This window comes from Biomphalaria glabrata, chromosome 16 (assembly GCF_947242115.1).
Source record: "Biomphalaria glabrata chromosome 16, xgBioGlab47.1, whole genome shotgun sequence".
NCBI classification, from domain to species: Eukaryota; Metazoa; Mollusca; class Gastropoda; family Planorbidae; genus Biomphalaria; species Biomphalaria glabrata.
This window is the reverse complement of record NC_074726.1, coordinates 15,680,599-15,708,522: the sequence shown is the minus strand read 5'-3', so window position 1 is coordinate 15,708,522 and position 27,924 is coordinate 15,680,599. Positions and strand designations below refer to the sequence as shown.

The following is a 27,924-nucleotide window of genomic DNA, read 5'->3' as shown; positions in this document are numbered from 1 at the left end:
CACCTAAAATGACAGATCTTTGAGACATCATAAATAGCTCACTTTAGTTTAATTTTAGTCTGCATAATGTGTTGGGCTATTTGCTTAAAACACTCCCATTGCTTTGTTTCCATCTAGATTCCTGTACTGGTCTGACTGGGGTAATCCCCCCTACATTGGGCGTATGGGGATGAATGGTAAAAACCTTTCCACAGATTTTATCACAGAAAAGTTGGGCTGGCCAAATGCTTTGACTCTTGACTTTGAAACAGACAGACTCTGGTGGGCTGATGCACATCTGGACATTATAGAGTAAGTTTAGATTGTTTCTTGAATATATTAAAACTAGTGGTGATAACAAATTCATCACATTCTCAAACTATCAAAAACCTTTATGAAAATTCAGTTTAGGCTACACAACAATCCACTTTTGATTCTGTAGTTTTTCTTCTTCTTTTTAAAATTAATATTTTTGCTTGTCTCATTGAATTGTTTAAATCTACTCCAAACTTATTTCTAATTCTTGACTCAAAATTATCCCACAACAATTTTTATTAAAAGTTCTAATTAAGAAATGTCTTGCTGTATGGAGTTATTTTGAATGACTATTTTGTACCAGATATGCTAACCTTGATGGTTCCCACCGCCATATTGTTCTTGAAAATGTGCCACATCCCTTTGCTCTTTCCTTGTTTGAGGACTTCATGTACTGGACTGACTGGAACCACTTGACCATTGAGAAGGCCAACAAATTCACTGGAGAAAACCATAGAATAATCTGGAATGTTACCCACAGACCTATGGATATACATATATTCCATCCTTTGAAACAAAAACCAGGTAGGGATTTCCTAACATTTATAATCATGTTCTTTATATTCAAGTTTTTTATTTTGATATTTTATGTTACAATAGATTATGAGGATACTTTATGATACAATAGTTTATGTGTGTTACCAGATATGCTAAGTTTGGGCGCTACTTTCTCCACTGCATATTTTGCTTATGTTGGTATTTCTATGCAGGAAGTTGTGTGGATAGCATCTTGTAAAAACAGCAATTTATCAGATTAAAAAGAGTATACAAATGTTTTTCTTGTTACAGTTAGTACTAGCCTCTCTATTCTCTTTCTCTGAGCATTAACTTAATATATACACAAAGTCCACTTCATTTTATATACTAATAAAGGACTTAGGTTTTGATCTACTTTGATCTAGTTTCATTCATCTGAAAACACTTAATTTGCATTGGATGGAATTTTTAACTAGCCCTTTCTAAAGGTAGCTATTTAGGGTTGGGGAATTTTACACAGGGCTTACAACAATGCACATTACTGTTTGACTTTTCCGTTGTACTGGTATTTTATCTAAAACTTAACACCTTCTAACCACACAGTTTGTCTGTGTGCCACTGTGTCATTCTAAAAACAAGTTTGTCATGCTGTGAGATTCAAGAATGGATACAAACATAGTTTTTAAAAGTGCCAATAATTTATAACTAAGAGTATATATTAATTGTAAGACCATATTGATACATTGTAGTTTACATGATTTGATATCTGACAGGGCTGAACCCTTGTGGTACAGACAATGGAGGCTGTTCTCACCTCTGTCTCATAGCGCCTGGTGTCGCCAACTACTCATGTGCCTGCCCAGACTATTTCATACTCAAGTCAGACTTAAAGACCTGTGAGGCCAGGTGTACCAGTATCCAGTATAGGTAAGATTGAATAATTTTGGCTTCGCAGTAGATTGTGCATCCACTACAGTCTTCTTTCATCTGCCTATGTCCTGTAACTGTTCTATAGATGGGTTAGTGTAACATTTTACAGAGCATTGCAGTATTTTAAGTCTGCTTTTATTTTTGCTAGACATCAGGCTGAAATATTTGAACTATTTTGTTTATTAACTTACTTTAGGACACTCTATATCTCCCATAAAAAATCCTCTAGTCATATGAAAATTAGATGTGCCCATAAATGTAATGCAGATAATGACTTCTTATTCTTTTTTTTTTAAATTCTATTCTAATTGTAAGGCTTTGTTTTCCAGGTGTGGTAGAACTGATGACAGGTGTATACCTCGGTTATGGAAATGTGATGGAGAGAAAGATTGCCGAGATGGTTCAGATGAGCCTGCAGACTGTCGTGAGTAACAAACTTTTTAAATGACTTTTTCATTACTGAAGTAGGCTTTTGTCAATTTCTTTGGTTGTATTACAAATCTAGCATCCATAAGCTTTTGAGTTTAGATTTGCAAATTTTTATAAAGTTTATAAAAATTAAACGACATTTTGAATAAGCTGTTTTATTTAGGGCAAAAAGTGATTTTTCTGAAATGTAGATGTCATTTATTTAGAATCTTAAAGTTGAAAGATCAGTCAATGATGTAGATTATTAGCTCTGCAATTCATGTCACCAAAGTTTTATTTTAACACTTGTCTTATTGTTTTGTTCAGCTGTTAGCCATTGTCATCCTGGCCAATTCCAGTGTAAGAACAAGAACTGTACCTTTGCATTCCGTGTTTGTGATCTGCATGATGACTGTGGGGATGGGAGCGATGAGGAGGGCTGTCAGAAGCATTCTTGTGAACCTTGGCAGATGAAGTGTGACAATGGAAAGTGCATTCCTAAAGCCTGGATGTGTGACAGAGAAGATGATTGTGGTGATGGAACTGATGAGAAATCTTGTGGTAAGTAATCCTAGAGTAAAATAACTCAAGTACATATACATTACTACAGCTATTAAGTCTGTGGTTTTAGTTTAAAGCTCAGAAACATTTTCATGTCTGTTGTATCAATTCAAAGCCCAGAAACATTTTCATGTCTGTTGTATCAATTGACAGCCCAGAATCATTTTCATGTCTATTGTATCAATTCAAAGCCCAGAAACATTTTCATGTCTGTTGTATCAGTTCAAAGCCCAGAAACATTTTCATGTCTGTTGTATCAATTCAAAGCCCAGAAACATTTTCATGTCTGTATCAATTCAAAGCCCAGAAACATTTTCATGTCTGTATCAATTCAAAGCCCAGAAACATTTTCATGTCTGTATCAATTCAAAGCCCAGAAACATTTTCATGTCTGTTGTATCAATTCAAAGCCCAGAAACATTTTCATGTCTGTTGTATCAATTCAAAGCCCAGAAACATTTTCATGTCTGTATCAATTCAAAGCCCAGAAATATTTTCATGTCTGTTGTATCAATTCAAAGCCCAGAAATATTTTCATGTCTGTATCAATTCAAAGCCCAGAAACATTTTCATGTCTGTATCAATTCAAAGCCCAGAAACATTTTCATGTCTGTATCAATTCAAAGCCCAGAAACATTTTCATGTCTGTATCAATTCAAAGCCCAGAAATATTTTCATGTCTGTTGTATCAATTCAAAGCCCAGAAATATTTTCATGTCTGTATCAATTCAAAGCCCAGAAACATTTTCATGTCTGTTGTATCAATTCAAAGCCCAGAAACATTTTCATGTCTGTATCAATTCAAAGCCCAGAAACATTTTCATGTCTGTTGTATCAATTCAAAGCCCAGAAACATTTTCATGTCTGTATCAATTCAAAGCCCAGAAATATTTTCATGTCTGTTGTATCAATTCAAAGCCCAGAAATATTTTCATGTCTGTATCAATTCAAAGCCCAGAAACATTTTCATGTCTGTTGTATCAATTCAAAGCCCAGAAACATTTTCATGTCTGTATCAATTCAAAGCCCAGAAATATTTTCATGTCTGTATCAATTCAAAGCCCAGAAATATTTTCATGTCTGTATCAATTCAAAGCCCAGAAACATTTTCATGTCTGTTGTATCAATTCAAAGCCCAGAAACATTTTCATGTCTGTATCAATTCAAAGCCCAGAAATATTTTCATGTCTGTATCAATTCAAAGCCCAGAAACATTTTCATGTCTGTATCAATTCAAAGCCCAGAAACATTTTCATGTCTGGTATCAATTCAAAGCCCAGAAATATTTTCATGTCTGTATCAATTCAAAGCCCAGAAACATTTTCATGTCTGTATCAATTCAAAGCCCAGAAACATTTTCATGTCTGGTATCAATTCAAAGCCCAGAAATATTTTCATGTCTGTATCAATTCAAAGCCCAGAAACATTTTCATGTCTGTTGTATCAATTCAAAGCCCAGAAACATTTTCATGTCTGTATCAATTCAAAGCCCAGAAACATTTTCATGTCTGTTGTATCAATTCAAAGCCCAGAAACATTTTCATGTCTGTTGTATCAATTCAAAGCCCAGAAACATTTTCATGTCTGTATCAATTCAAAGCCCAGAAATATTTTCATGTCTGTATCAATTCAAAGCCCAGAAATATTTTCATGTCTGTATCAATTCAAAGCCCAGAAACATTTTCATGTCTGTTGTATCAATTCAAAGCCCAGAAACATTTTCATGTCTGTATCAATTCAAAGCCCAGAAATATTTTCATGTCTGTATCAATTCAAAGCCCAGAAACATTTTCATGTCTGTATCAATTCAAAGCCCAGAAACATTTTCATGTCTGGTATCAATTCAAAGCCCAGAAATATTTTCATGTCTGTATCAATTCAAAGCCCAGAAACATTTTCATGTCTGTATCAATTCAAAGCCCAGAAACATTTTCATGTCTGTTGTATCAATTCAAAGCCCAGAAACATTTTCATGTCTGTATCAATTCAAAGCCCAGAAATATTTTCATGTCTGTATCAATTCAAAGCCCAGAAATATTTTCATGTCTGTATCAATTCAAAGCCCAGAAACATTTTCATGTCTGTTGTATCAATTCAAAGCCCAGAAACATTTTCATGTCTGTATCAATTCAAAGCCCAGAAATATTTTCATGTCTGTATCAATTCAAAGCCCAGAAACATTTTCATGTCTGTATCAATTCAAAGCCCAGAAACATTTTCATGTCTGGTATCAATTCAAAGCCCAGAAATATTTTCATGTCTGTATCAATTCAAAGCCCAGAAACATTTTCATGTCTGTATCAATTCAAAGCCCAGAAACATTTTCATGTCTGGTATCAATTCAAAGCCCAGAAATATTTTCATGTCTGTATCAATTCAAAGCCCAGAAACATTTTCATGTCTGTTGTATCAATTCAAAGCCCAGAAACATTTTCATGTCTGTATCAATTCAAAGCCCAGAAACATTTTCATGTCTGTTGTATCAATTCAAAGCCCAGAAACATTTTCATGTCTGTTGTATCAATTCAAAGCCCAGAAACATTTTCATGTCTGTATCAATTCAAAGCCCAGAAATATTTTCATGTCTGTATCAATTCAAAGCCCAGAAATATTTTCATGTCTGTATCAATTCAAAGCCCAGAAACATTTTCATGTCTGTTGTATCAATTCAAAGCCCAGAAACATTTTCATGTCTGTATCAATTCAAAGCCCAGAAATATGTTCATGTCTGTATCAATTCAAAGCCCAGAAACATTTTCATGTCTGTATCAATTCAAAGCCCAGAAACATTTTCATGTCTGGTATCAATTCAAAGCCCAGAAATATTTTCATGTCTGTATCAATTCAAAGCCCAGAAACATTTTCATGTCTGTATCAATTCAAAGCCCAGAAACATTTTCATGTCTGGTATCAATTCAAAGCCCAGAAATATTTTCATGTCTGTTGTATCAATTCAAAGCCTATCAGTTCAAAAACTCTTGTTATATCTTTTATTTTTGTAGTTTAGGAGGATTAGTCCTTATATGTTAAGTTATCTACTTTTTTTCAGGTATAAAAAAGTGTTTAGTTTGATATAGGTTTTAATTCTTTAGAAACTTATTTAAATGTGTTTTTTTTTCTTTTTGAAATTACCTCACTATAACAAAATATTCATTATATTGTGAAAAACATTTAATTCAAGCTTTATAAATAATTTTTATTGGCAATATTTAATTAAGAACTTCATTTTTATCATACAACAAAGGAAGTAGTTGCATATATCAGATAAGCTAAATGATTTTCTGACAACTAGGTAATTCTACATGCAAGCCTAACCAGTTTAGGTGTGACAATGGTAACTGTATTCAAGCCAACTGGAAATGTGATTTTGACAATGACTGTGGAGATAACTCTGATGAGAAAGCAGAATACAAATGTGGTGGGTTTTTGCTCTTGTTTTTTATGTGACAATGTGTTTTTGTGATAAGCTAAAGTGTTTTGCTTTTCAGCTCATTTTGGCTATCTTGGAGTTGCATATGTTTTAAAAAGTTAATATGTTTTCTGATTGCATTCAAACCTAAGATGATCAAATGCATTAGCGACATTTTGGGGAAATATCTATATTATACTATTTATTGTTCAAGATTGCTTAAAATGTCCAAATAATACTAATAATTAGGCCCTAAAATAGATTTTCCTCATGCTTTTTTTTTCAAAAGTCTTTTTTTTTTTCAGGAAATTCCACATTTTTTTGGCTAATATTTTATATGGACATAGTAGAATCTTTAAGAATTTTTTAATTTTTTTTTTTAGAAATAAGTAATTTTTTAAAGTCAAAATGTGATCCACTGTATACACTTTTGTACAGGTGTTTAGGCTGTCAGAGACCTATTCTCATGAATTGCTTAATATTATGAGTTTATTAGTTTATGAGGTAGCTTGATGACTTCTCTTTTTGTGGGGGTTTATTTCAGAAACCAGGCAGTGTGAAGTTGGATGGTGGAAATGCCAAACAAATTATCGCTGTGTCCCCAACTGGGCTCTTTGTGATGGGGAAGATGACTGCAGAGACAACTCTGATGAGAAGGAGGAAAACTGTCCCAAGTGTCATCCTTCTGGAGATTTCAAATGTCAGAACCGTCGCTGCATTCCCAAACGCTGGATGTGTGATTTTGATGATGATTGTGGTGACAACTCAGATGAGGATGTTAATAAGTGTCGTAAGTAATCAAAGCAAGTTGTGCCACAGTTTAGATTATAATACTCTTCTTTTAATTAAATTTAGTCATTATAATCAATTATTATTTTGATTTTTCTATCATGTAACTTGTTGAAGCACACCAGTGTTGTCACTTTGATCTCTTTCCATTTGCTTTACTAAACAAGTGTGCCGCAATGTCTGATTGTTTCCTTGATGTTGTACACCTGTTTTCTCTAGCCACATCTTCTTTTGAATGATTTAGTTATAATGTAAAGGGATTTTTGTAACTAATTTATTTAATGTCTCAAAATGGACATCGCCTATCATTTCATTTTTTCACCATGTAGGTGACAGCTATAGGAAGTGCTCAGAATCAGAATTTCGCTGTGACAACAACAAATGCATTCAAGGAAAGTTTAAGTGTGATCATGACAATGACTGCGGGGATGCTTCAGATGAAAAGGAAAGTCTTTGTAAAGGTATTGTTACATTTATATGTGTATTTATGTTGATGTGTGTTTGTATTGTTTTCTTTTAGTCTTCCTTGTTCTAATGCTCAATGTGTTCACGTATTTGTTGCTAATGTATTGGCAGTCTTCTGTTGTTTTTGTTAATAAAATAGAGCTGCATTTTAAAATTCAGTGTTTGTAATTAAATCTTAAGTGAAAATATAACAGGTATCAATTTTAATTTTTTTATTTTATCACCATCAGGTTACCTTGACCCTTTTCCATTCATGGTAAAGAATTAGTGAATATTTTAAGCCTTTTACCCTCTATTTATTTTTAGATTACCAGAAATGTACACCTGATAAATTTACTTGTGCCAGTGGTCATTGTACTAATATGGCCAATATGTGTGATGGCCAGCGTGACTGCTTGGATGCCTCAGATGAGAAAAACTGCACAGCCTTATTACCTGGTGGAAAATTTTGTCATTCTTCAATGTTTGAATGTAGAAATCATGTGAGTTGAATCAACTTGTATGTTTAAATGTAGAAATCATGTGAGTTGAATCAACTTGTATGTTTAAATGTAGAAATCATGTGAGTTGAATCAACTGCTATGTTTAAATGTAGAAATCATGTGAGTTAAATCAACTGCTATGTTTAAATGTAGAAATCATGTGAGTTGAATCAACTTGTATTTTGAATGTAGAAATCATGTGAGTTGAATCAAATACAATGTTTGAATGTAGAAATCATGTGAGTTGAATCAAATTTAATGTTTGAATGTAGAAATCATGTGAGTTGAATCAACTGCAATGTTTGAATGTAGAAATCATGTGAGTTGAATCAAATTTAATGTTTAAATGTAGAAATCATGTGAGTTGAATCAACTTGTATGTTTGATTGTAGAAATCATGTGAGTTGAATCAACTGCTATGTTTAAATGTAGAAATCATGTGAGTTGAATCAACTTGTATGTTTGATTGTAGAAATCATGTGAGTTGAATCAACTGCTATGTTTAAATGTAGAAATCATGTGAGTTGAATCAACTGCTATGTTTAAATGTAGAAATCATGTGAGTTGAATCAACGTCTCTGTTTGAATGTAGAAATCATGTGAGTTGAATCAACTTCTATGTTTGAATGCTAGAAATCATGTGAGTTGAATCAACTTCTCTTAACAATTTGTGCTATATAACTTTTGCCATCCCATCACAATTTTGGCCACTTTGTTGTAAGTGTGAATGCTATAGGATTTCTTTATTCATTAGATGTGTATCCCATGGACCTGGCGATGCGATGGTGTGAATGACTGTGGAGATGATTCTGATGAAACACCAGCAGTGTGCAAGGAGGTCAGCTGCACCCAGCCAGAGAGGTTCCTATGCAACAACTTTAAGTGTATTCCTAGCTGGCGCCATTGCGATGGTGTGGACAACTGTGGTGATAACTCTGATGAAGAAAGCTGTAAGTCAGAAAGTTGTCTTCCCACTTTGAAATCTCTCCCTGTTTGTTTTCTACAGTTCATTTTGTTTGCTTCTTACATCAGACTGCAGGCTCATAATAACCTCAGCAATCTTTCCATCACATTTGAATGAATTGAAATAATACTAATGCACTTACAACTGTCCTTTGAGGTCTTGTTTCATAAGTTTTGTCAAAGTACACGTCTGTTGTCTATCATAAGTCCGTGTGACCATAGTTCAAAGAGTTTTCTAATGATAGAATCAAAGATGCTCCAATGTTAAATGATATAATCTAATGATTCTAAGCACCAATTAGCCACAGCATGTCTGTGCCAACTTATTTTATTGTATAAATTGCAGATCTTCTTTTACAAAAGAATATTACTATGTCTTTAACTGTTCCGTGAGCTAATCTAGTCATTAATTAAACTTTGAACCATGTTTTTTTATGTTTTTTTTTGTTGTATTTTTAGTTGGGTTTTATTAATGGATGAGATTTAGTAATTTAATAAGAATTAATTTCTTAAATTCATTTTTTTATTCAACTACTTCAGTGTTTTCATTGTTGCATCTTTACTTTGCTATCACTAGGAGTTTATATTAGAATTAACAATACAACATATTTGTTTGTATTACAATTTTCTGACATTTATTTATTGGCTCAGATCTCCTGCATGATGGCAGCGGACAAGTTTAAAGTCAGCACCATCATGACAGCAATCAGGAGCAGCCATCCATGTTTGTGCAATAGCCTATATGCAATGTATTATCTCCTACATACAATGAATTTATCAAAATCTATATTTCTTACTCAGGTCAAGTCAAGAAAAAAGAATGTACCAGTGATGACTTTAAATGTGCTGATGGCACATGTATAGATGGCAGCAAAGCCTGTGACAGTTCTCCTGACTGCAAAGACTTCTCTGATGAGAGGGGTTGTCGTAAGTTACTGATTTTCATTCTACTTAAGTTAATTAATTAAGTTAATTAATGTATTGTGAATTTATGGAACAAAAATATATGGGTAAGATAATAGTATTAAAGAAAAAAAAAATTAATGGCAACTGACCAACTAAAGCCTGTTTTGATGCTAGAAGTCTTACTTTAATCTGTACAGACACTGTTTTGTTGCTAGAAGTCTAACTTTAATCTGTACAGACACTGTTTTGATGCTAAAAGACTTATTTTAATCTGTACAGACACTGTTTTGATGCTAGAAGTCTTACTTTAATCTGTACAGACACTGTTTTGTTGCTAGAAGTCTTACTTTAATCTGTACAGACACTGTTTTGTTGCTAGAAGTCTTACTTTAATCTGTACAGACACTGTTTTGATGCTAGAAGACTTATTTTAATCTGTACAGAACTGTTTTGATGCTAGAAGTCTTACTTTAATCTGTACAGACACTGTTTTGATGCTAGAAGTCTTACTTTAATCTGTACAGACACTGTTTTGATGCTAGAAGTCTTACTTTAATCTGTACATACACTGTTTTGATGCTAGAAGTCTTACTTTAATCTGTACAGACACTGTTTTGTTGCTAGAAGTCTAACTTTAATCTGTACAGACACTGTTTTGATGCTAAAAGACTTATTTTAATCTGTACAGACTCTGTTTTGATGCTAGAAGTCTAACTTTAATCTGTACAGACACTGTTTTGATGCTAGAAGTCTTACTTTAATCTGTACAGACACTGTTTTGATGCTAGAAGTCTTACTTTAATCTGTACAGACACTGTTTTGATGCTAGAAGTCTTACTTTAATCTGTACAGACACTGTTTTGATGCTAAAAGACTTATTTTAATCTGTACAGACACTGTTTTGATGCAAGAAGTCTTACTTTAATCTGTACAGACACTGTTTTGATGCTAGAAGTCTTACTTTAATCTGTACAGACACTGTTTTGATGCTAGAAGTCTAACTTTAATCTGTACAGACACTGTTTTGATGCTAGAAGTCTTACTTTAATCTGTACAGACACTGTTTTGATGCTAGAAGTCTTACTTTAATCTGTACAGACACTGTTTTGATGCTAGAAGTCTAACTTTAATCTGTACAGACACTGTTTTGATGCTAGAAGTCTTACTTTAATCTGTACAGACACTGTTTTGTTGCTAGAAGTCTAACTTTAATCTGTACAGACACTGTTTTGATGCTAGAAGACTTATTTTAATCTGTACAGACACTGTTTTGATGCTAAAAGACTTATTTTAATCTGTACAGACACTGTTTTGATGCTAGAAGTCTTACTTTAATCTGTACAGACACTGTTTTGATGCTAGAAGACTTATTTTAATCTGTACAGAACTGTTTTGATGCTAGAAGTCTTACTTTAATCTGTACAGACACTGTTTTGATGCTAGAAGACTTATTTTAATCTGTACAGACACTGTTTTGATGCTAGAAGTCTTACTTTAATCTGTACAGACACTGTTTTGATGCTAGAAGTCTTATTTTAATCTGTACAGACACTGTTTTGATGCTAGAAGACTTATTTTAATCTGTACAGACACTGTTTTGATGCTAAAAGACTTATTTTAATCTGTACAGACACTGTTTTGATGCTAAAAGACTTATTTTAATCTGTACAGACACTGTTTTGATGCTAAAAGACTTATTTTAATCTGTACAGACACTGTTTTGATGCTAGAAGTCTAACTTTAATCTGTACAGACACTGTTTTGATGCTAGAAGTCTTACTTTAATCTGTACAGACACTGTTTTGATGCTAGAAGACTTATTTTAATCTGTACAGACACTGTTTTGATGCTAAAAGACTTATTTTAATCTGTACAGACACTGTTTTGTTGCTAGAAGTCTAACTTTAATCTGTACAGACACTGTTTTGATGCTAGAAGTCTTACTTTAATCTGTACAGACACTGTTTTGATGCTAAAAGACTTATTTTAATCTGTATAGACACTGTTTTGATGCTAGAAGTCTAACTTTAATCTGTACAGACACTGTTTTGATGCTAAAAGACTTATTTTAATCTGTACAGACACTGTTTTGATGCTAGAAGACTTATTTTAATCTGTACAGACACTGTTTTGATGCTAGAAGTCTAACTTTAATCTGTACAGACACTGTTTTGATGCTAGAAGTCTTACTTTAATCTGTACAGACACTGTTTTGATGCTAAAAGACTTATTTTAATCTGTACAGACACTGTTTTGATGCTAGAAGTCTAACTTTAATCTGTACAGACACTGTTTTGATGCTAAAAGACTTATTTTAATCTGTACAGACACTGTTTTGATGCTAAAAGACTTATTTTAATCTGTACAGACACTGTTTTGATGCTAAAAGACTTATTTTAATCTGTACAGACACTGTTTTGATGCTAAAAGACTTATTTTAATCTGTACAGACACTGTTTTGATGCTAAAAGACTTATTTTAATCTGTACAGACACTGTTTTGATGCTAAAAGACTTATTTTAATCTGTACAGAACTGTTTTGTTGCTAGAAGTCTAACTTTAATCTGTATAGACACTGTTTTGATGCTAGAAGTCTAACTTTAATCTGTACAGACACTGTTTTGATGCTAAAAGACTTATTTTAATCTGTACAGACACTGTTTTGATGCTAAAAGACTTATTTTAATCTGTACAGACACTGTTTTGATGCTAAAAGACTTATTTTAATCTGTACAGACACTGTTTTGATGCTAAAAGACTTATTTTAATCTGTACAGACACTGTTTTGATGCTAGAAGTCTTACTTTAATCTGTACAGACACTGTTTTGTTGCTAGAAGTCTAACTTTAATCTGTACAGACACTGTTTTGATGCTAAAAGACTTATTTTAATTTTACAGACACTGTTTTGATGCTAGAAGACTTATTTTAATCTGTACAGACACTGTTTTGTTGCTAAAAGACTTATTTTAAACTGTACAGACACTGTTTTGATGCTAAAAGACTTATTTTAATTTTACAGACACTGTTTTGATGCTAGAAGACTTATTTTAAACTGTACAGACACTGTTTTGATGCTAGAAGACTTATTTTAATCTGTACAGACAAAGATGTTGGCTTGACCTGTGATGATGACAATGGGGGTTGTGAACGCAACTGTACCAGCCTGGGTCAGAACTCCTTCTACTGCTCTTGTCCAACAGGCCTGAGAGTGTCAGAAAGAAACAGGAAGGAGTGTGAAGGTCAGATTGACTTTTACATTATTAGCTGCTAGTATTGTTGGATTGTTCAAATTACAATTGTACAATTTTTACCACAATCATTTTTCAGATATTGATGAATGTGCCAGTTGGGGCAACTTTTGTCCGCAGGAATGTATCAATGTCAAGGGTTTATTTAAATGTAGATGCCACAAAGGGTTCACTGACCCTCATAACAGAGGTCAAGAATGCAAGTCTGATGAAGGTATTTTGTAAATGAGGACCTTACCACTGGTCAATGTTTTAATGTGCCAATACAGAACTGTTACACTTTTAAGCTATTTAATGTTTTAGTTTTACCTAATTTAATCTCAGGATAACTAAGTCAGATTCACTTCACCATTTTTTTTTCTTGGGGAATAAATTTTAACTTCTATGGACATACTATGTACTATTGTGGCAATGTTCTATTTTAATATTTGAATTAGATTTAGGATTTAGGTCATTTATGTTTGGTCTCTTATATCCTTTTATTCTATCATAGATAACTCCTACATCATTCTGTTCACTGTGGGAGATGAGGTCAGGCAGTACAGGTCAAAGAATAAAGATTACACTACAGAGGTCACCTCTGGAATTAGGTCAGCAGGGATAGACATTGATGCTGACCGCAGGCTAGTTTACTGGTCAGATACAAATGTGGGAAAAATATATAGGTGAGTAATAGTTTGCATCATTTTGCTGTATGTAAGTGAGAGCTATTTGATGTAGCAGGAGATGTAGCATCTTTCATACAAGACCTCCCGGTTTTCTCCTTGAATGATCATCTGGCCAATACTCCAAGTGTCATTATTTAGTGATACAAGACAAAGCAGTTTCATGCTGAAGGGAAGATGTTCAAAAGACTTCATCTGGGAAGAGCTTACATACTAACTTGACCAAGAGACAACAAATCCATTAACATGTTTGTGAAAGAGACATCAGATACTCAGCTATCAAAGAAGTTGACCAGTTCAGTTGCCCAATGACTGTATGTAATGATATGACCAGTGCAAAAAGGAGAAGCTGCCCTCTCATACAGCTATAAGATAAACATTGACATGCAGTTACTAGGTCTGCCACTTCAAGATTGGGCTGTTTTGTTACAAACAGAGATCATGCCCTGACTGAAGTGGAAGAGAACAATGCCTTGAAATCATCTAGATCAAGTCAGAAGTAAAATCACTCTTTAACAAAGGTATAATGTATATAGTTCTAAATCTAATTTCTGAGTCTAATCTACTTGAACTCATATATATATATATATATATATATATATATATATATATATATATATATATATATATATATATATATATATAACATATTAATCCATTTTTACCATTTAGTTCAACATAAGTATATAAGGTATTTATACACTGTTTCTATGTAGTGCAATGGAAATTAATTGATGTAAATGTAAAGTAATATGCTTAAATGCTTAGACTAAAACTAAAATCATCTAACTTATATCAAGCATTGCTTATCTATAGTTCAAATAGATATAAAAATCGAACATTATCATTTTTAAGAGCTTGTATTTTATTGCTCTAATGGACCATTCTATCCACTTCCAAATTTTCTTTAGAGCTTCAATGCCAAAAGATGATAAGACGAAAGCTGTGGCTAGAGACCTGGACATTGTTGGCTACAATCGACCAGAAGGCTTGAGTGTGGACTGGGTGGCTAAGTAAGTTGTGCTTTGTGTTAAAATCAATGTTTGAAATTGATTTAGACTACAAATGATAGTTTTGGACTAAAGGAAGTATTTAACTCATTGTATATTCTCACAGGAATATCTACTGGACAGACTCAGAGGTTGGAATCATTGCTGTTGCTACAGCTGATGGCTTCTATCAAAAAGCTTTAATAAGTACTGACTTGAAGTATCCTAAGGCCATTGCTGTTCATCCAGGCTTAGGGTAAATCCTCATTTTTAGGCATTACACTTTAGAAACAGAAATAAAAGTAGAAGACATGATAATGTTTGGATTCAGCCTGGTTTAGAATGGTGTTGAGCATCAAATATTTTTCCATTCAGACTATTTGAATAGACATAGAGTAAGCTCAACTTGCTTTACAAATGTGTCAAAGTGCAGACCACACACACATCCTTTCAATGTTATTTGGGTCTTAAATAAGGAATGCAACTCAAATGGCGATTGAGAAGACCCAATACTTTCATGTATTAATTAGCTAGAAATCATTGCTTAATTCCGTGTAAATAGTTTAACATTTATAATCATAAGGACATAGATTTTAACTTAAAGATGTTTTATGTGAGACAGTTACATGTATTGGACTGATGTCCATGCCTCTGGACCAAAAATTGAGCGAGCTTGGATGAATGGAGAGATGAGAACAGTCCTTGTATCCACAAAATTGAGCTATCCATCTGGCCTGGCCATAGACTACTACATGGACAACCGCATTTACTGGTGTGACAGTAAGGAAAATTTAATAGAGTCCATGAAGCCTGATGGAACCGACAGAGTCATTGTTACTTCAAAAGGTAAACTTACATTCCAAAGGTTCATTTTTTTCTTCTGCTTTATAAAGTCCTGGTGTCATTTTAAATATTAAGTGTTGTAAATCTGGTCAACAATAAAAATTTTACTTGCATGCTGTGAAAATTGTATTTAATCTAACTGTAATTGATATGTTGAGGCTAAATAGTGGTTGTGTTATTATAATACAGGGTGATTAAAAAGAATGTGCCAATACCATTAAAAAAAAAAACAATTGATACCTAGCTGAACATAAGTATTGTATATAACTTCCAAGTTTTTATTTCATGCTTTACAAGTGCTCAATGTGACCACCACTGGCAGCATGGACAAACATCTAACCAATATGGAAATTCCTCTTAAACATGCTTCAGGATGACCCCGTCCACTGTGTTGATTGTAGTTCTTATTTCATCTTTCATGTCATTGATATTTACTAGCAATGATGGAACAAAAACTTTGTCTTTAACATACCCTCACAGAAAAAGTCACACACAGTGAGGTTGGGGCACCTGGCAGGCCTTTATTTTATTCACTTAAAATGTTGGGGGATTTAAAAAGAACTCTCTTATGGATCAATTTTTGTATGTAACAAATGTTCTTGCTGAATGTATTTCTTCTTCTTTCTAATTCTGTACCAACCAGCAATGTATTGACTACAAGTTCACTCATTGAATTGTTTCTATTTATTACAGCTGCATACAACCCTGTAGCCCTGGATGTCTTTGAGGGTCAAATGTTCTGGCTATCAGAAAAACTGGGTCAGTTGGCCAGTATGGATAAGTTTGGAAGAGAAGATAATAAAACTATTCAGACTGGCCTTCAGCTGCCCAAGGGTCTTAAAGTCTTCAATATTTACAGATATAATATATCTAGTGAGTATTGCAAGTTCATAACTAATGTGTAGTTTACATCTAGTAGTATTGTAGGTTGATATCACCTTTCTAACATTTACAGATAAAATAGATATAGTTAGTATTATAGATCATAATTGATGATATTGTTATTATTAAACAGTAAAAAACAGAAAGAAAGAAAGGAAGAAAAATATTATACTTACTTCAAATACAATACAAAATATTGTTGCATTCATTTATCTATTTATGTTTGATTAGATTTGAAATAGAATTGTACAATCTTTCTTGTCTCTTTCCAGTCAAATCTCCATGTAAATTTCTGATCTGTTCACACTTGTGTCTGGTAGTGCCAGGGGGTGCTAGGTGTGCCTGTCCAGAAGGAGCCAGCTTTGTGCCTGATACCAACAATACAATTTGTGATGCAAGTGAGTAGCCAAGTAAATCTCTCTGTTCTATGTCAGGATTATCTCACAGATGTGTACAACATAATGAATGAAGAAATGTGACCAACATAGCCTGACCAGTTAGCACTCCATGACTCCTAATTGAAATAAATAGTAGTTAATTTAAGTAATAGCAGTAGTATCAGCTGTTTAGAAAAATATATCACTCTTCCATCACACCACTTTAAAGCATTAAAAATAAAATTATTAGTTTGTCCTTAAAAAGAAAAAAGCATTTATACTTCAATGTTTGATTTTAAACATTGCTCATGTAGTCATAAAACAAATTAAAATAATACTATATTTATAATACTATAATATAAAACTTTACATATAATATTGTACAATTTCATCAATGACTTTGCATGCTCTGTGAATTAGTTTCATTTATAATACAAAGTCCTATGTCTCCTAGCTCACCCCAAACCCAAGCCTACACCAAAACCTAGCCAAGAATGTTTATGTACAAATGGAGGAAGCTGCATCACCAAAGAAAATGAGGTGGAAACTAAATGTATTTGTCCAGCAGGTCAGTATCATAGCATTAATGGATGTTACTAACAGTGCCTAGAGATGTGGCAGGTCAGTATCATGGCATTAATGGATGTTACAACCAGTGCCTAGACATATGGCAGGTCAGTATCTGGCATTAATGGATGTTACAAACAGTGCCTAGAGAGATGGCAGGTCAGTATCATGGCATTAATGGATGTTACAAACAGTGCCAGGAGATGTGGCAGGTGAGTATCATAGCAATAATGGATGCTACAAACAGTGCCTAGAGATGTGGCAGGTCAGTATCATGGCATTAATGGATGTTACAAACAGTGCCAGGAGATGTGGCAGGTGAGTATCACAGCATTAATGGACATTAGAAGATGTGGCAATAGAAATTGTGAAGTAAGGGGAGATTATTCTCTCCCACAACTTATCTAATATATTACGGATGTTACTTCAAAAAAGAAGATAATCATGTCCTACATTTTTTGTGAAGTTTTAGTTTGCTTTCATCATACTCCTCTAAATTTCAAATGATAACACACTGTGAGCTTGCGCTCCCAGAGCTATATTTTTATATATTTTATTTTTATAGGCTAGTGCCAAACTTATTATTTCTACTTCCGCTTTTTGTGTATAAAAAGTGATGCCACGCTGTTTTAAAACAGTTCAGTGTACAGTTGACCAGTGGTCAGTACCATATCTGTCTGTGTGACAGCTGAATATCTTTGTGGTCTGTCGTCTAATTATATTTTTATTCCTGTACCTGGGACGGCCTGCTATTATTACTGCTGTGTTACTGCTTTTAACTGCTGCTTTTAGCTGCTGAATATTACTGCTTATAGATCTAGCTGTTGTTTATAACTGCTGTGGTTAGATCTATTCTAATTCTAGGGAATCTAGGATCTAGTGTTATTTTGTTTCTTTATTATCGCCTTAGTGCCTTAGTAAACTTAGTTATATTTATAGTCTGTTTCTCAGTTCTGTTCTTAGTGAATAGTAAGGTACTGAGCCTAAGGAAAAGATATTCTTGTTTTAGTGTTAGTGTTATGAGTGTAATAGTAGTATATTGTAGATCTAGACTAGTTTATTGTAGTGTGTTTATTGTAGATCCAGGTCTAGTGTTGTAGTTTTAGTGATTTAGTTAGATAGTTGTTTTGATCAGTTTGTGTCAGATAGTTGGTTTGGTTAGTTTGGTAGTGTTTGTAGTGGTGTAGATTTAGAGGGTAGTTTATAGTGGTTAGTGTAGGCCTATATATTATATTTTATTATTATTTGATTCCATGTAAATAAAGTTTCTTTTTGTTTTATTTATCGTAAACTAAAGTTTGTTATCTTGTTTTCACTTAGTCAAGTTAGTATAGTTAGTTGTCTGGTTACTTAGGTGACTCTAGCCCCTTGGTCACCATACCGAGGTGCACAGATTGAGCCCACCCAGTAGCGCTAACATCTGCCTACTGTTAGGTAAAATTTTAATGTTGAGCAGCAGAGAATAGGCCCTCCCACTCGCGCCTGCCTGACCTGCTCACAACACTTTATACTACAGGAACTAAACTTGGCATCAGTCTTGGAAACAGTTTGATTATAACATAAGCTATGTGTGTCTCCATTTGAGCTTGTAGAAAGAACACCAAAAGATTTTTTTTTACTACCATTCTCTGACATTGATCAATTCAGATCTCACTAGCCAAGTGACCATACTTGGATTTTCATAGTCAAAATACGAAAAGTCTAGCAACTTGATTTTAGTTCTGACTCCCTACTGCACCATTTCCCTAATGCCAATAAGGTTTGAATATGATTTGGTGTTGTAAAGTGTTTTTACTCAATGTTGGACAGGTTGGACTGGTGAACAATGTGAGACTGCTTTTGAGAACGTCACCCAGGCCAATGAGACTGTCACACAAGTACCAGAGGAGCACAAGATAAATACAAATCTATCTGAGGATGACAGTAAGTAGACTTAGTGACCTATCATAAATGTTCAGCTCAAGTGTGTCTTTCTTCTCAGTGCTACCCATTTCATCTTGCTCTCTAATGTTTCTTCATCACATCAAGTCCAGACAGTCCTTGAAGATGTCCATGTGTTAACCTAGGCAGGCTTTGACTTTGAATCATTTTGTCTTTATTTTATTAGGTTTTCTTTGTGTATTTCTTTTTGATGTTGTTTTATGTTACAGTATTTCAATTTTTAGTCCTCTGTCCTGCGGTGTCTCTAAATTAAGTGATATTTAACAATAATGTTAGTCAAGTTGTCTGTCAAAGGTTGTCATTATTATTGGAAACTAATTCCCATTGTCTATACAATACTTCTTAATAATATAAGTTCTCCTTCGTGTTCAAAGATGAGCATAATCTCATTTTCTCTGAACTTGAAAGTAGCCATGAAGTCCATTCTATACTTTGAAAAGCTGATTACATATTAGGCATATGTAAGTTGGGTGTCTTACTGCAGGGGTCCTTGAGTCAACCGTAAGGGGTCCGAAGAAGTATGGAAATTGTATACAATTAAAATAACTTCTTCGCTAAAAGCCAGTTTATCTGATTGGATAACTTTAATAATAATCAACCTGCCCCTAACTGCTGTTTAATATGTCTATTACCTGCTATTTTTGACAACATAAATTAAAGATTTGAAGACAATCTTCAATTGGATATTCCCGATTGGGTGTTGAACTTTTTCATTGCATGGACAAAAATTTCTAACACAGATGAATCCACACCAATGCAAAAGTAGCTTATTGAAATATCCACAAATAAGGAACATAAATCAATTTTCGAACAAGGATAGCACATTTACTGGTTATACAAACAGATTACACTTTTATATCCTGAATTGCGGGTTATTGTAAAAAAATTGTTGACTCCTTTTCTGTCTTCCTATTTGGTGGAATGTGGATTCAGCTGGTTACAAACCTTACCACAAATAAAGTTACCAACTAAAAATTGTTGCTATTTACAAACATCGTCAGACATAAATATAGGCCTAATCATCAAATCTCATCCAAATCATTAACTTTTTAAGAATTTAATTGAACATTAGAATGTTAGAATTTCAATGAACACTCCTTCAACAAAATGTTTTTTGACTACATTTGTAATGTATATACTATGCATTTATGTAGTTTTTCACAAAGGGGTTTGTGGGCAAGTGTCAACTATGTAAAGGGTTTCCCAGATCAAAAAGGTGTGAGAATTTGTCTTAATTTGTTGCCTGCTTTTGTTTTATATAATTTTGTTTATCTTTTTTTCTTTGCTAGCTGTTCTCTATGTCTAGTTGCTTGATTCACTGGCATTCACAACAGTCTCATTGCTTGATTCACTGGCATTCATGACTGTCTCATTGCTTGATTCACTGGCATTCATGACTCTATGCCTTGATAAGCAATAATGTGCTAGTACTGGGTGATATTGCATTTTCCTAGAGGGTACTTTTGAGAACATCTTTGTATTTTTGTGTTGACCGCTTGAGAACACTTCCCATGTACAGTGACCCATAGAAAAGTACTAATTTCATTTGAGATACTTCTATATATGGCCAGAAACTAGTGAATGTAAAAAAATCCACTGGGGCAACACCCTATCTATAAAGCCAACTAGAGGCATTGCATTAGTAACTTGTTCAATTAGTATTCATCTCTTGTATTATTTATATTTACTTTGGCACTTCTTCTTCTAGCCAGCTTTATTGCTGCTGAGCTGTCAGCTCTTTTGCAGACTGTGCCAAGGAAAAAAAGTGTGCTGTTTTCTTCAGTTGTTCAGCACTGCCGTACAGGGTGTTGGTTATGTTGGGCTGTAGTGGAAGTAGGGTCTGCCTAAGGTGGATTAGGGAGGGGCATTCAAAGAGGATATGGTTTACGGTTTCAAAGGGGTGGGCGCAGTGTCTGCAAAGGGGTAGTTGTGTGGAGTTTATTTTGTTCAGGTGGTAATTTAATAGTGGTGTGTGTCCTGTTCTTAGTTGGAAAATTGTAGATTGTTCTTTGCGGGGGAGGAAGTTAATACTGTCCAGTTTGTTAGGCGTAGTCATTTCTTTGTACATGGCTCTGCCTGTGTTTCCTGATGCCCATTGGTTGAGCCACTCCTCTTTGTGATTGTTGACTAACATTGACCTTAGGGTGAGGTAGTTAACAGGTCTATCTGGTTGTTCCATAGATGAACCTGCCTTTGATAGCTTATCTGCCTTTTCATTTCCCATGATGCCAATGTGTCCAGGGATCCACTGTAGTGTGATATTGATATTTAATTTTGATATCATCTGATGGATTATCACAATTAGTATTGTCAACTCTCTTGGGCAATTTGAGGTGCTGCTGTTAAGTACTTGCAGAGTAGATTGGGAGTCTGTAAAGACAACAATATCTGATGATGGTTGCACTCCTTCATATAATTTGTTTTCCACTGTCTGTAGTGCTTTGGTAATTGCCTCAATTTCGGCTTGGAAGTTTGAACAGTAATCGCCACAGGGTGTGCTTATCTCAAAGTGTTTATTTTTAGGGAAGACCAGGAAGGCACCAAGACCAGCATTGATGGTAGCTTTGAAAGCCGATCCGTCTGTATAAATATGGATGGCTGTTTTTGGATAGCTTTCAATTGTTTCAAGCGTGCCTACTTTGAGCTCCAGTGGATTTGATTCTTTTGTTAAGGTGTTATTTAGTAAATGTGTTTTGATGGTTGGTTGTTTGTAGTTTAGTCCGGGTGTAGTGTTTGAAAACCTGGTAATTTTTTCTCTGTTATTGGGTAGGTGGTGTTTTAGGGCTAGGTCCTCAGTAAGTTGGATCAGAGTCCTTTGCTTTTTTTGGTTGTTTTTCCTATTTCTCCGTGTTAGAAATTTATTTGGATGATCGTCCTCCAACCTTCTGTATCTCTCAATAGCTTCTAATGCTGCTCTGTTGCGCCTTAACTTAAGAGGTTCAATATTGGAGTCTATTTCGCAGGCTGCTGTGGGAGTAGTTCTCATACCTCCACTAATTAGCCGCAAGGCTTGGTTTTGGATTGTATCTAATGATGATTGATAGGTTTTGTTGGCAGCTACTTGTATGGAGAGACAGTTATCCATTACAGATCTGACATATCCAGTGTATAACTGTCTTAAGGTTTTCTTTTCAGCTCCCCAGGATGTTCCTGCTAGGTGTTTTATTATGTTTAATCTAAATTGTGATGCTTTTTCTTTTAAATCTGCTATAAAGTGTTATAGAGACAGTCTTTGGTCTAGTTTTACACCAAGATATGTTGGATTTTCTTCTTTATTTATTGGCTGAGAGTCTATTTTTAGGATGTAGTTTCTTTTTGCTGTTTTGTTGCTGTGGCTAAAGATTGAATAAACTGACTTTTCTTTGTTTATTTCCATTTTCGTAATTTTGAATATGTGGAGATAGTTGTGAAGGCTATATTTAGTTTGGATCTAGTCAGCACTGGATATTTCTCTGTAGTCCAAATTAAAAGGTCGTCTGAATAAAGTGCCTTATTGACCGAAATGAGGTCCTGGAGGTCATTCATGAAGATTAGAAAGAGAGTGCAGCTAAGGGCTGAACCTTGTGGTAGTCCTTCTTCCAAACTTTTTTTACTAGAGATGGCACCTTCGAATTGGGTTTGGATGATTCTGTTTTTTAAGGATGCCCTGATCCAGCTGTACATTTTTCCATGGATGCCCATTTTTTTCATCTTCAAAAATATACCTTTTCTCCACACTCTATCATAGGCTTGCTGCAAATCTATAAATACTGCTGTAGTATGCTTGTTTTCATGAAACCCTTCTACTGTGGTGGTCTTCTGTTCTACTTGCTTTCCTGAAGCCAGCTTGTGCATTGTGGAGTGAGCAAGTACTTTCTAGCCACCAATAAAGTTGGTTATTGATCATTTTTTCTGCCATTTTGCCAATGTTGGATGCTAGAGATATTGGTCTATAACTTTTTGGGTCTCCAGGTGGTTTATTTTTCTTTAAAATGGGTATTATGTTTGCGGTTCTCCATTCCTGTGGTATGTCTCCAGTTTTCCATGTATGGTTGATAAAGTTAAGTATACAGTTTTGGGCCTGTGGTCCTAGTCCCCAGATCATTTCATTTATTTTATCGGGTCCAGGGGATTTTCTTGACTTGAGGCTTTTTAGGGCAGTATTGAGCTCATGTAGAGTGAAGGGAGTGTCAAAGATCTGACAGTTGACTGTTGGAGCTTTGTCTTCTTTCTTTAAGATATTACTGAAGGCCTGGTCCAGTTGTTTTCTTGGCTTTGACTTGTTAATGCTGGCAAAATATTTATTGAAGGTTTCAGCCTTTTTAAGGTTTTCTGTTATTATGTCATCGGTGCCTTTTATAGGTTGGGGGTTTGTTATTTGTTTCTTTCCTGCTAGCCGGTGCAGAAGGGTCCAGGCCTTTCGACCATCCTTGTTTAGATCTAGTTGTTCGCATGTTGTGGTCCACTTTTTCTTTTTTTCTGTTTTAATTTTGTATCCTATAAGCCCTGTCAATTTGTTGTACGTTGTCTTGTTCTCTCTAGTAGGGTTTTTTTCTATAGTCTTCCTGGCCATGTTTCTTTCTTTTACTAATTTATCTAATTCAGGTGTCCAAAAAGGTTTGTATTTCTTAACTTGGCCTTGAGGGATGTGTTTTTTTGCTGCTTGTAAGATGTTGGAGACTATAGTTGTGTAGGTTGAATTGACGTCTGTCTCCATTATGCTTGATAGTCTTGTGTCTGTTTCTTGTGAAAAAGCTGCCCAGTTAGCTTTTTTATAGTTCCATCTAGTTGTTTTGCTGGATTGGTATCTACCTGGTGTTCCAATATTGAGGAGTATAGGCCTGTGGTCACTACCTATGTCTTCAAGTACTGTTATTTTAGAAGAGTCTGTAATGTCTGTAGAGATAAAAGTTAGGTCAGGTCTGCTAGTTGTGTTGTGTGCTCTGTGGAGGAAAGTTGGAGGTGAAGTTTTGTTTTGCAGAAGTTGTAGGTTAGCGGCATTTGTTACATCCTCTATTTCTTTACCACGCTTGTTGTAGTGTGGGTAGCCTAGGGAAGGTGAGTGTGCATTGAAGTTGCCAGCTATTATTGTCCTTGTGTAGTGTGGTAGTTGTATGTCTATTTCTGCTGTTGATGATGGTGGGCAATAGTAGTTTTTGATGGTGTACTTTGTTCCTCCTCTCAATAGAAGTATTTCCTGCTTGTCGATGTCTGTATTGTTCTGTACTTGTTTTACTGTAGCTTGTGTGTCGTTTCTTATGAGGGTCATAATTCCCTGGCATTTGGTGCAAAGGCATCTGTACTGTGTGTAGCCTGTGATGTTTATTTTTTTCTTGGGCGGTAGTGTTTCTTGCAATAGCGCTATGTGTATATCATGCTTTTTGAGTATGTGTTGGAGTTCTGTTGTCTTGTTTTGTAGGCCTCAGATGTTGAGTTGCAAAAGGTTTAGGTGTTTGCTGTTAGTTTGTTTTTTATTTCCAGTAGCTGACTTATCACAGGCAATCCTGGAAGAAACTGCCATGGCACCAAAATAGATCAAGTCTACAAAATAATGACATCGTTAGTTTTATTTCTTACATTTAAAAAAAACAACTTTATTTTTAAATTCTTTGTTTTTCAGATCATGTTGCCATTGTGGTGCCAGTGGTCATTGGTATTATTGCTATTTTAGCCATTGTACTGTTGGTGGTCATCTTGCGCCGAAGAGGGTGAGTCAAACTATGAATGAACTTAATGTTAATTACAAACGTTTGTACAGGAACACTGCTACCATATATACTCAATCTCACATTATTAAAGGAAAAATAAAATTTAAAAATAAATGTCTATTTCTTATTCTTTAGTTGATGGGAGATATACCAAAAACAATCTTTTCAATATAATTGACAACATTGATTTATGTCAGAAGTATGTGATGAGAAAAAAAAAATTAATTTTGAGTTTTTTATGTCCAGTGTTGATTTCAACTTTAAGAAACTCATCACCAAATCTCAGCCACCAAGTTCTCCAACTGTTTCATTCAAAGAAGGAGGTCAGGTCAAACTGGGAGTCCCTGAAATGATGTATGATGCTCAAGGGCAAGGAGAAGAAATGCAGCCTGTAAGTTCTTTATTTTTGATTCAATTCATTAACAAACAAAAAAACTGTCCTGTACCTGTGTTAAGTGATGAAGTGGCCCCTAGTTAGGGAGCTTTCTACTTTTGAGATTTTGGGAAGGGCTTATTAGGTTTGAATTGATATTGCATTCTACTAAAGTGTACAATATTGAAGGATATGCTCAGAAGATTCTAAAACCACTTTGGAATGACAAGTATCACTAGTTTTGATTTTCTCTTCCAAAACTTGTGTCAACTCATCTTACTCTGCCCTTTACAGAGTTGTAGCATAAATACTAATAGTGCCATATGGTCTGTAGTAGAAATAAGTTCTGCTAATATCAGGATTGTTTACTTTTGATTCAAGATTGAAGTCTAGCCACAGCTACAATGATGACCCATTGAGAAGAAAATGAGTCATGCTTTATTTATTGTGACATCTGTTTGACTCAATGGATTTTACTCATCATAACCATCATCATAACTCTATAGAAAACTTATCCTTTAGTTTTTTTTAATATTAGGTTTGAAATCTCTATATGGTGTGTTCATTTTTCATCATTTGTTTTCCCAATGTAAAGACAAGCAGTGACAGCCCTACCAACTTCTGTAACCCTGTCTATGATAGTCTGCATGGACCTCTCACTGTACACGAGTCTGTCATACTGCCTACCCATGGGCCACATTACGAGTCCAGCACAGACCCAGAGAAAGGAGAGATCCACCTCTCAGGCAAAGGCAAAGTCTCACAGCCTTCCAAGGAGTTTAGGATAGCCCCAAGAGCCTTGGATCCCAATCTAGATGAGGATGAAAGAGATGAGGCAGGACTGGTGAAATCTGGAGATCTCTGACAAGATATTTGACATGTTACATGCCTGTTTGATAACAAAATTGCTGATTGTGTAGTTCTGATTAGTTTGGGCTGAAAGAAATTCTTACTATTCCCACTCTGTTCTGGATGTTTCAAAAGTCTCAGCACATTTTCAATGATGTTTGAACTTTACATTGCCCATAAAACTTACACTAACATTATGTTTGGTTCAATTGGTAAAGGTGAATACATTTCTTAGTTCTTATTTCTAGCATTACTTTTGAGATGATTGGCAGAGTGCCCATATACTAATAAAGTGTACTACTGTAAATGTTTTTTTTTGTACTAAACCTGAACTTTTTAGTTTTTTAATTAGTAAAAAAATTGTTTTTCGTGCATTTCAAACTCTTTTTTTTTCTTATTACTATTGAATTGTATTCCTCCAATTTGTGTGTTAATGTTTTGATTGATCCTAAGCATTGTTTCTTTATGCATCCAAAGCAGAGAAACTCATACTAAAAACCTAAACACCCCCCCCCCCCCATATCTTTCTAATATAGACTATGCTTACATTTTTCTTCAAGATAAATGTCTACAGGTCACAATTTTGTTGACTGGTGACTGTGAAATGCATCTCTATTGAACATCACTAATTGTACATGTATCTCTAACTGTAACCAAAGTTGTGATATCTAATTGTTGAGAGAATATCTCACTGGTACAACACAAGCAATTACATTCCATTTGAAATACTAGTTTCTAATATTGACTTGACTATTTTGTTACTGCAGTAGATGAAGTCATTTTGAAGTGCATGGTTGTAGCTAATTGACTAGTTTGCATAATAAATAATTGGTGAACTTGTTTGAAAGATATATTTAGATTCTTTATGGACTTGAACTTAAGCCTTGATACTGTATATGCATATTTAGAGAGGCTCTTCTCTATATACCATTATATATAATTAGTTGTAGTTTGTCCCTATATATCAATACTATTAGTAATGTGCGATCAATCCTGTAGAACTTGTATAATAATATTGATATTTTGTGGAACTGATGTTTATTGTATTCAATGGATTTGTGTACAGAAACCATGCCAATGTTCTATTCTATAAATAGATATTTAAATACAAAAGTATGTTGTTGTTTTTTTAATTTCTTGTGACAATGTCTTTCTGGACAATGTGAGAATAAGTTAACATGTTGTTTATCCCAGACATAACTAAAGCACAAGTATTCAATGAATTAATATTTTCAGTTTTCCAGATTTTCACTTTTATATACCCCTTATCAACATGATTGTTGTGGCTAATGAATTATTTGGTTGTAATATCTTGTCCAGCAGAAACAGTTAAAACAAAAATCAAGATGAATTTTATAATAATTTACTACAAGTCAAAGTAACTTCAATTCCTAACCATCAACTACTGCTATTTGCAGCTTGATCTAGCCCATCCGCCACTTTGAATGCTCAGCTATGTGCAGCTTGATCTAACCTATCTACCACTATGAATGCTCAGCTATGTGCAGCTTGATCTAACCTATCTACCACTACGAATGCTCAGCTATGTGCAGCTTGATCTAACCTATCTACCACTAAAAATGCTCAGCTATGTGCAGCTTGATCTAACCTATCAACCACTAAAATTGCTCAGCTATGTGCAGCTTGATCTAACCTATCTACCACTAAAAATGCTCAGCTATGTGCAGCTTGATCTAACCTATCTACCACTAAAAATGCTCAGCTATGTGCAGCTTGATCTAACCTATCTACCACTAAAAATGCTCAGCCATGTGCAGCTTGATCTAACCTATCTACCACTAAAAATGCTCAGCTAT

The 27,924-nt window shown here is 34.4% G+C and overlaps 1 protein-coding gene across 1 annotated transcript in view; it reads left to right on the top strand.

The window, feature by feature from the left end:
* LOC106063406 (low-density lipoprotein receptor-related protein 2-like) overlaps nt 1-27,220 on the top strand; it is a 115,256-nt gene extending 88,036 nt beyond the window's left edge. Inside the window, exons 65-88 of the mRNA XM_013221758.2 lie at nt 118-291; nt 599-819; nt 1,545-1,698; nt 2,031-2,125; nt 2,437-2,670; nt 5,963-6,088; nt 6,624-6,869; nt 7,198-7,329; nt 7,640-7,815; nt 8,570-8,765; nt 9,580-9,705; nt 12,788-12,925; nt 13,014-13,148; nt 13,428-13,599; nt 14,511-14,612; nt 14,716-14,844; nt 15,211-15,434; nt 16,125-16,304; nt 16,586-16,711; nt 17,145-17,258; nt 19,067-19,180; nt 24,798-24,885; nt 25,132-25,276; nt 25,854-27,220. Of these exons, the coding sequence (XP_013077212.2) occupies nt 118-291; nt 599-819; nt 1,545-1,698; nt 2,031-2,125; nt 2,437-2,670; nt 5,963-6,088; nt 6,624-6,869; nt 7,198-7,329; nt 7,640-7,815; nt 8,570-8,765; nt 9,580-9,705; nt 12,788-12,925; nt 13,014-13,148; nt 13,428-13,599; nt 14,511-14,612; nt 14,716-14,844; nt 15,211-15,434; nt 16,125-16,304; nt 16,586-16,711; nt 17,145-17,258; nt 19,067-19,180; nt 24,798-24,885; nt 25,132-25,276; nt 25,854-26,123 (3,817 nt within the window). The 3' untranslated portion in view covers nt 26,124-27,220. The remainder of the gene's footprint in view (nt 1-117; nt 292-598; nt 820-1,544; nt 1,699-2,030; nt 2,126-2,436; nt 2,671-5,962; nt 6,089-6,623; nt 6,870-7,197; nt 7,330-7,639; nt 7,816-8,569; nt 8,766-9,579; nt 9,706-12,787; nt 12,926-13,013; nt 13,149-13,427; nt 13,600-14,510; nt 14,613-14,715; nt 14,845-15,210; nt 15,435-16,124; nt 16,305-16,585; nt 16,712-17,144; nt 17,259-19,066; nt 19,181-24,797; nt 24,886-25,131; nt 25,277-25,853) is intronic.
* Nucleotides 27,221-27,924: the final 704 nt, after the last annotated feature.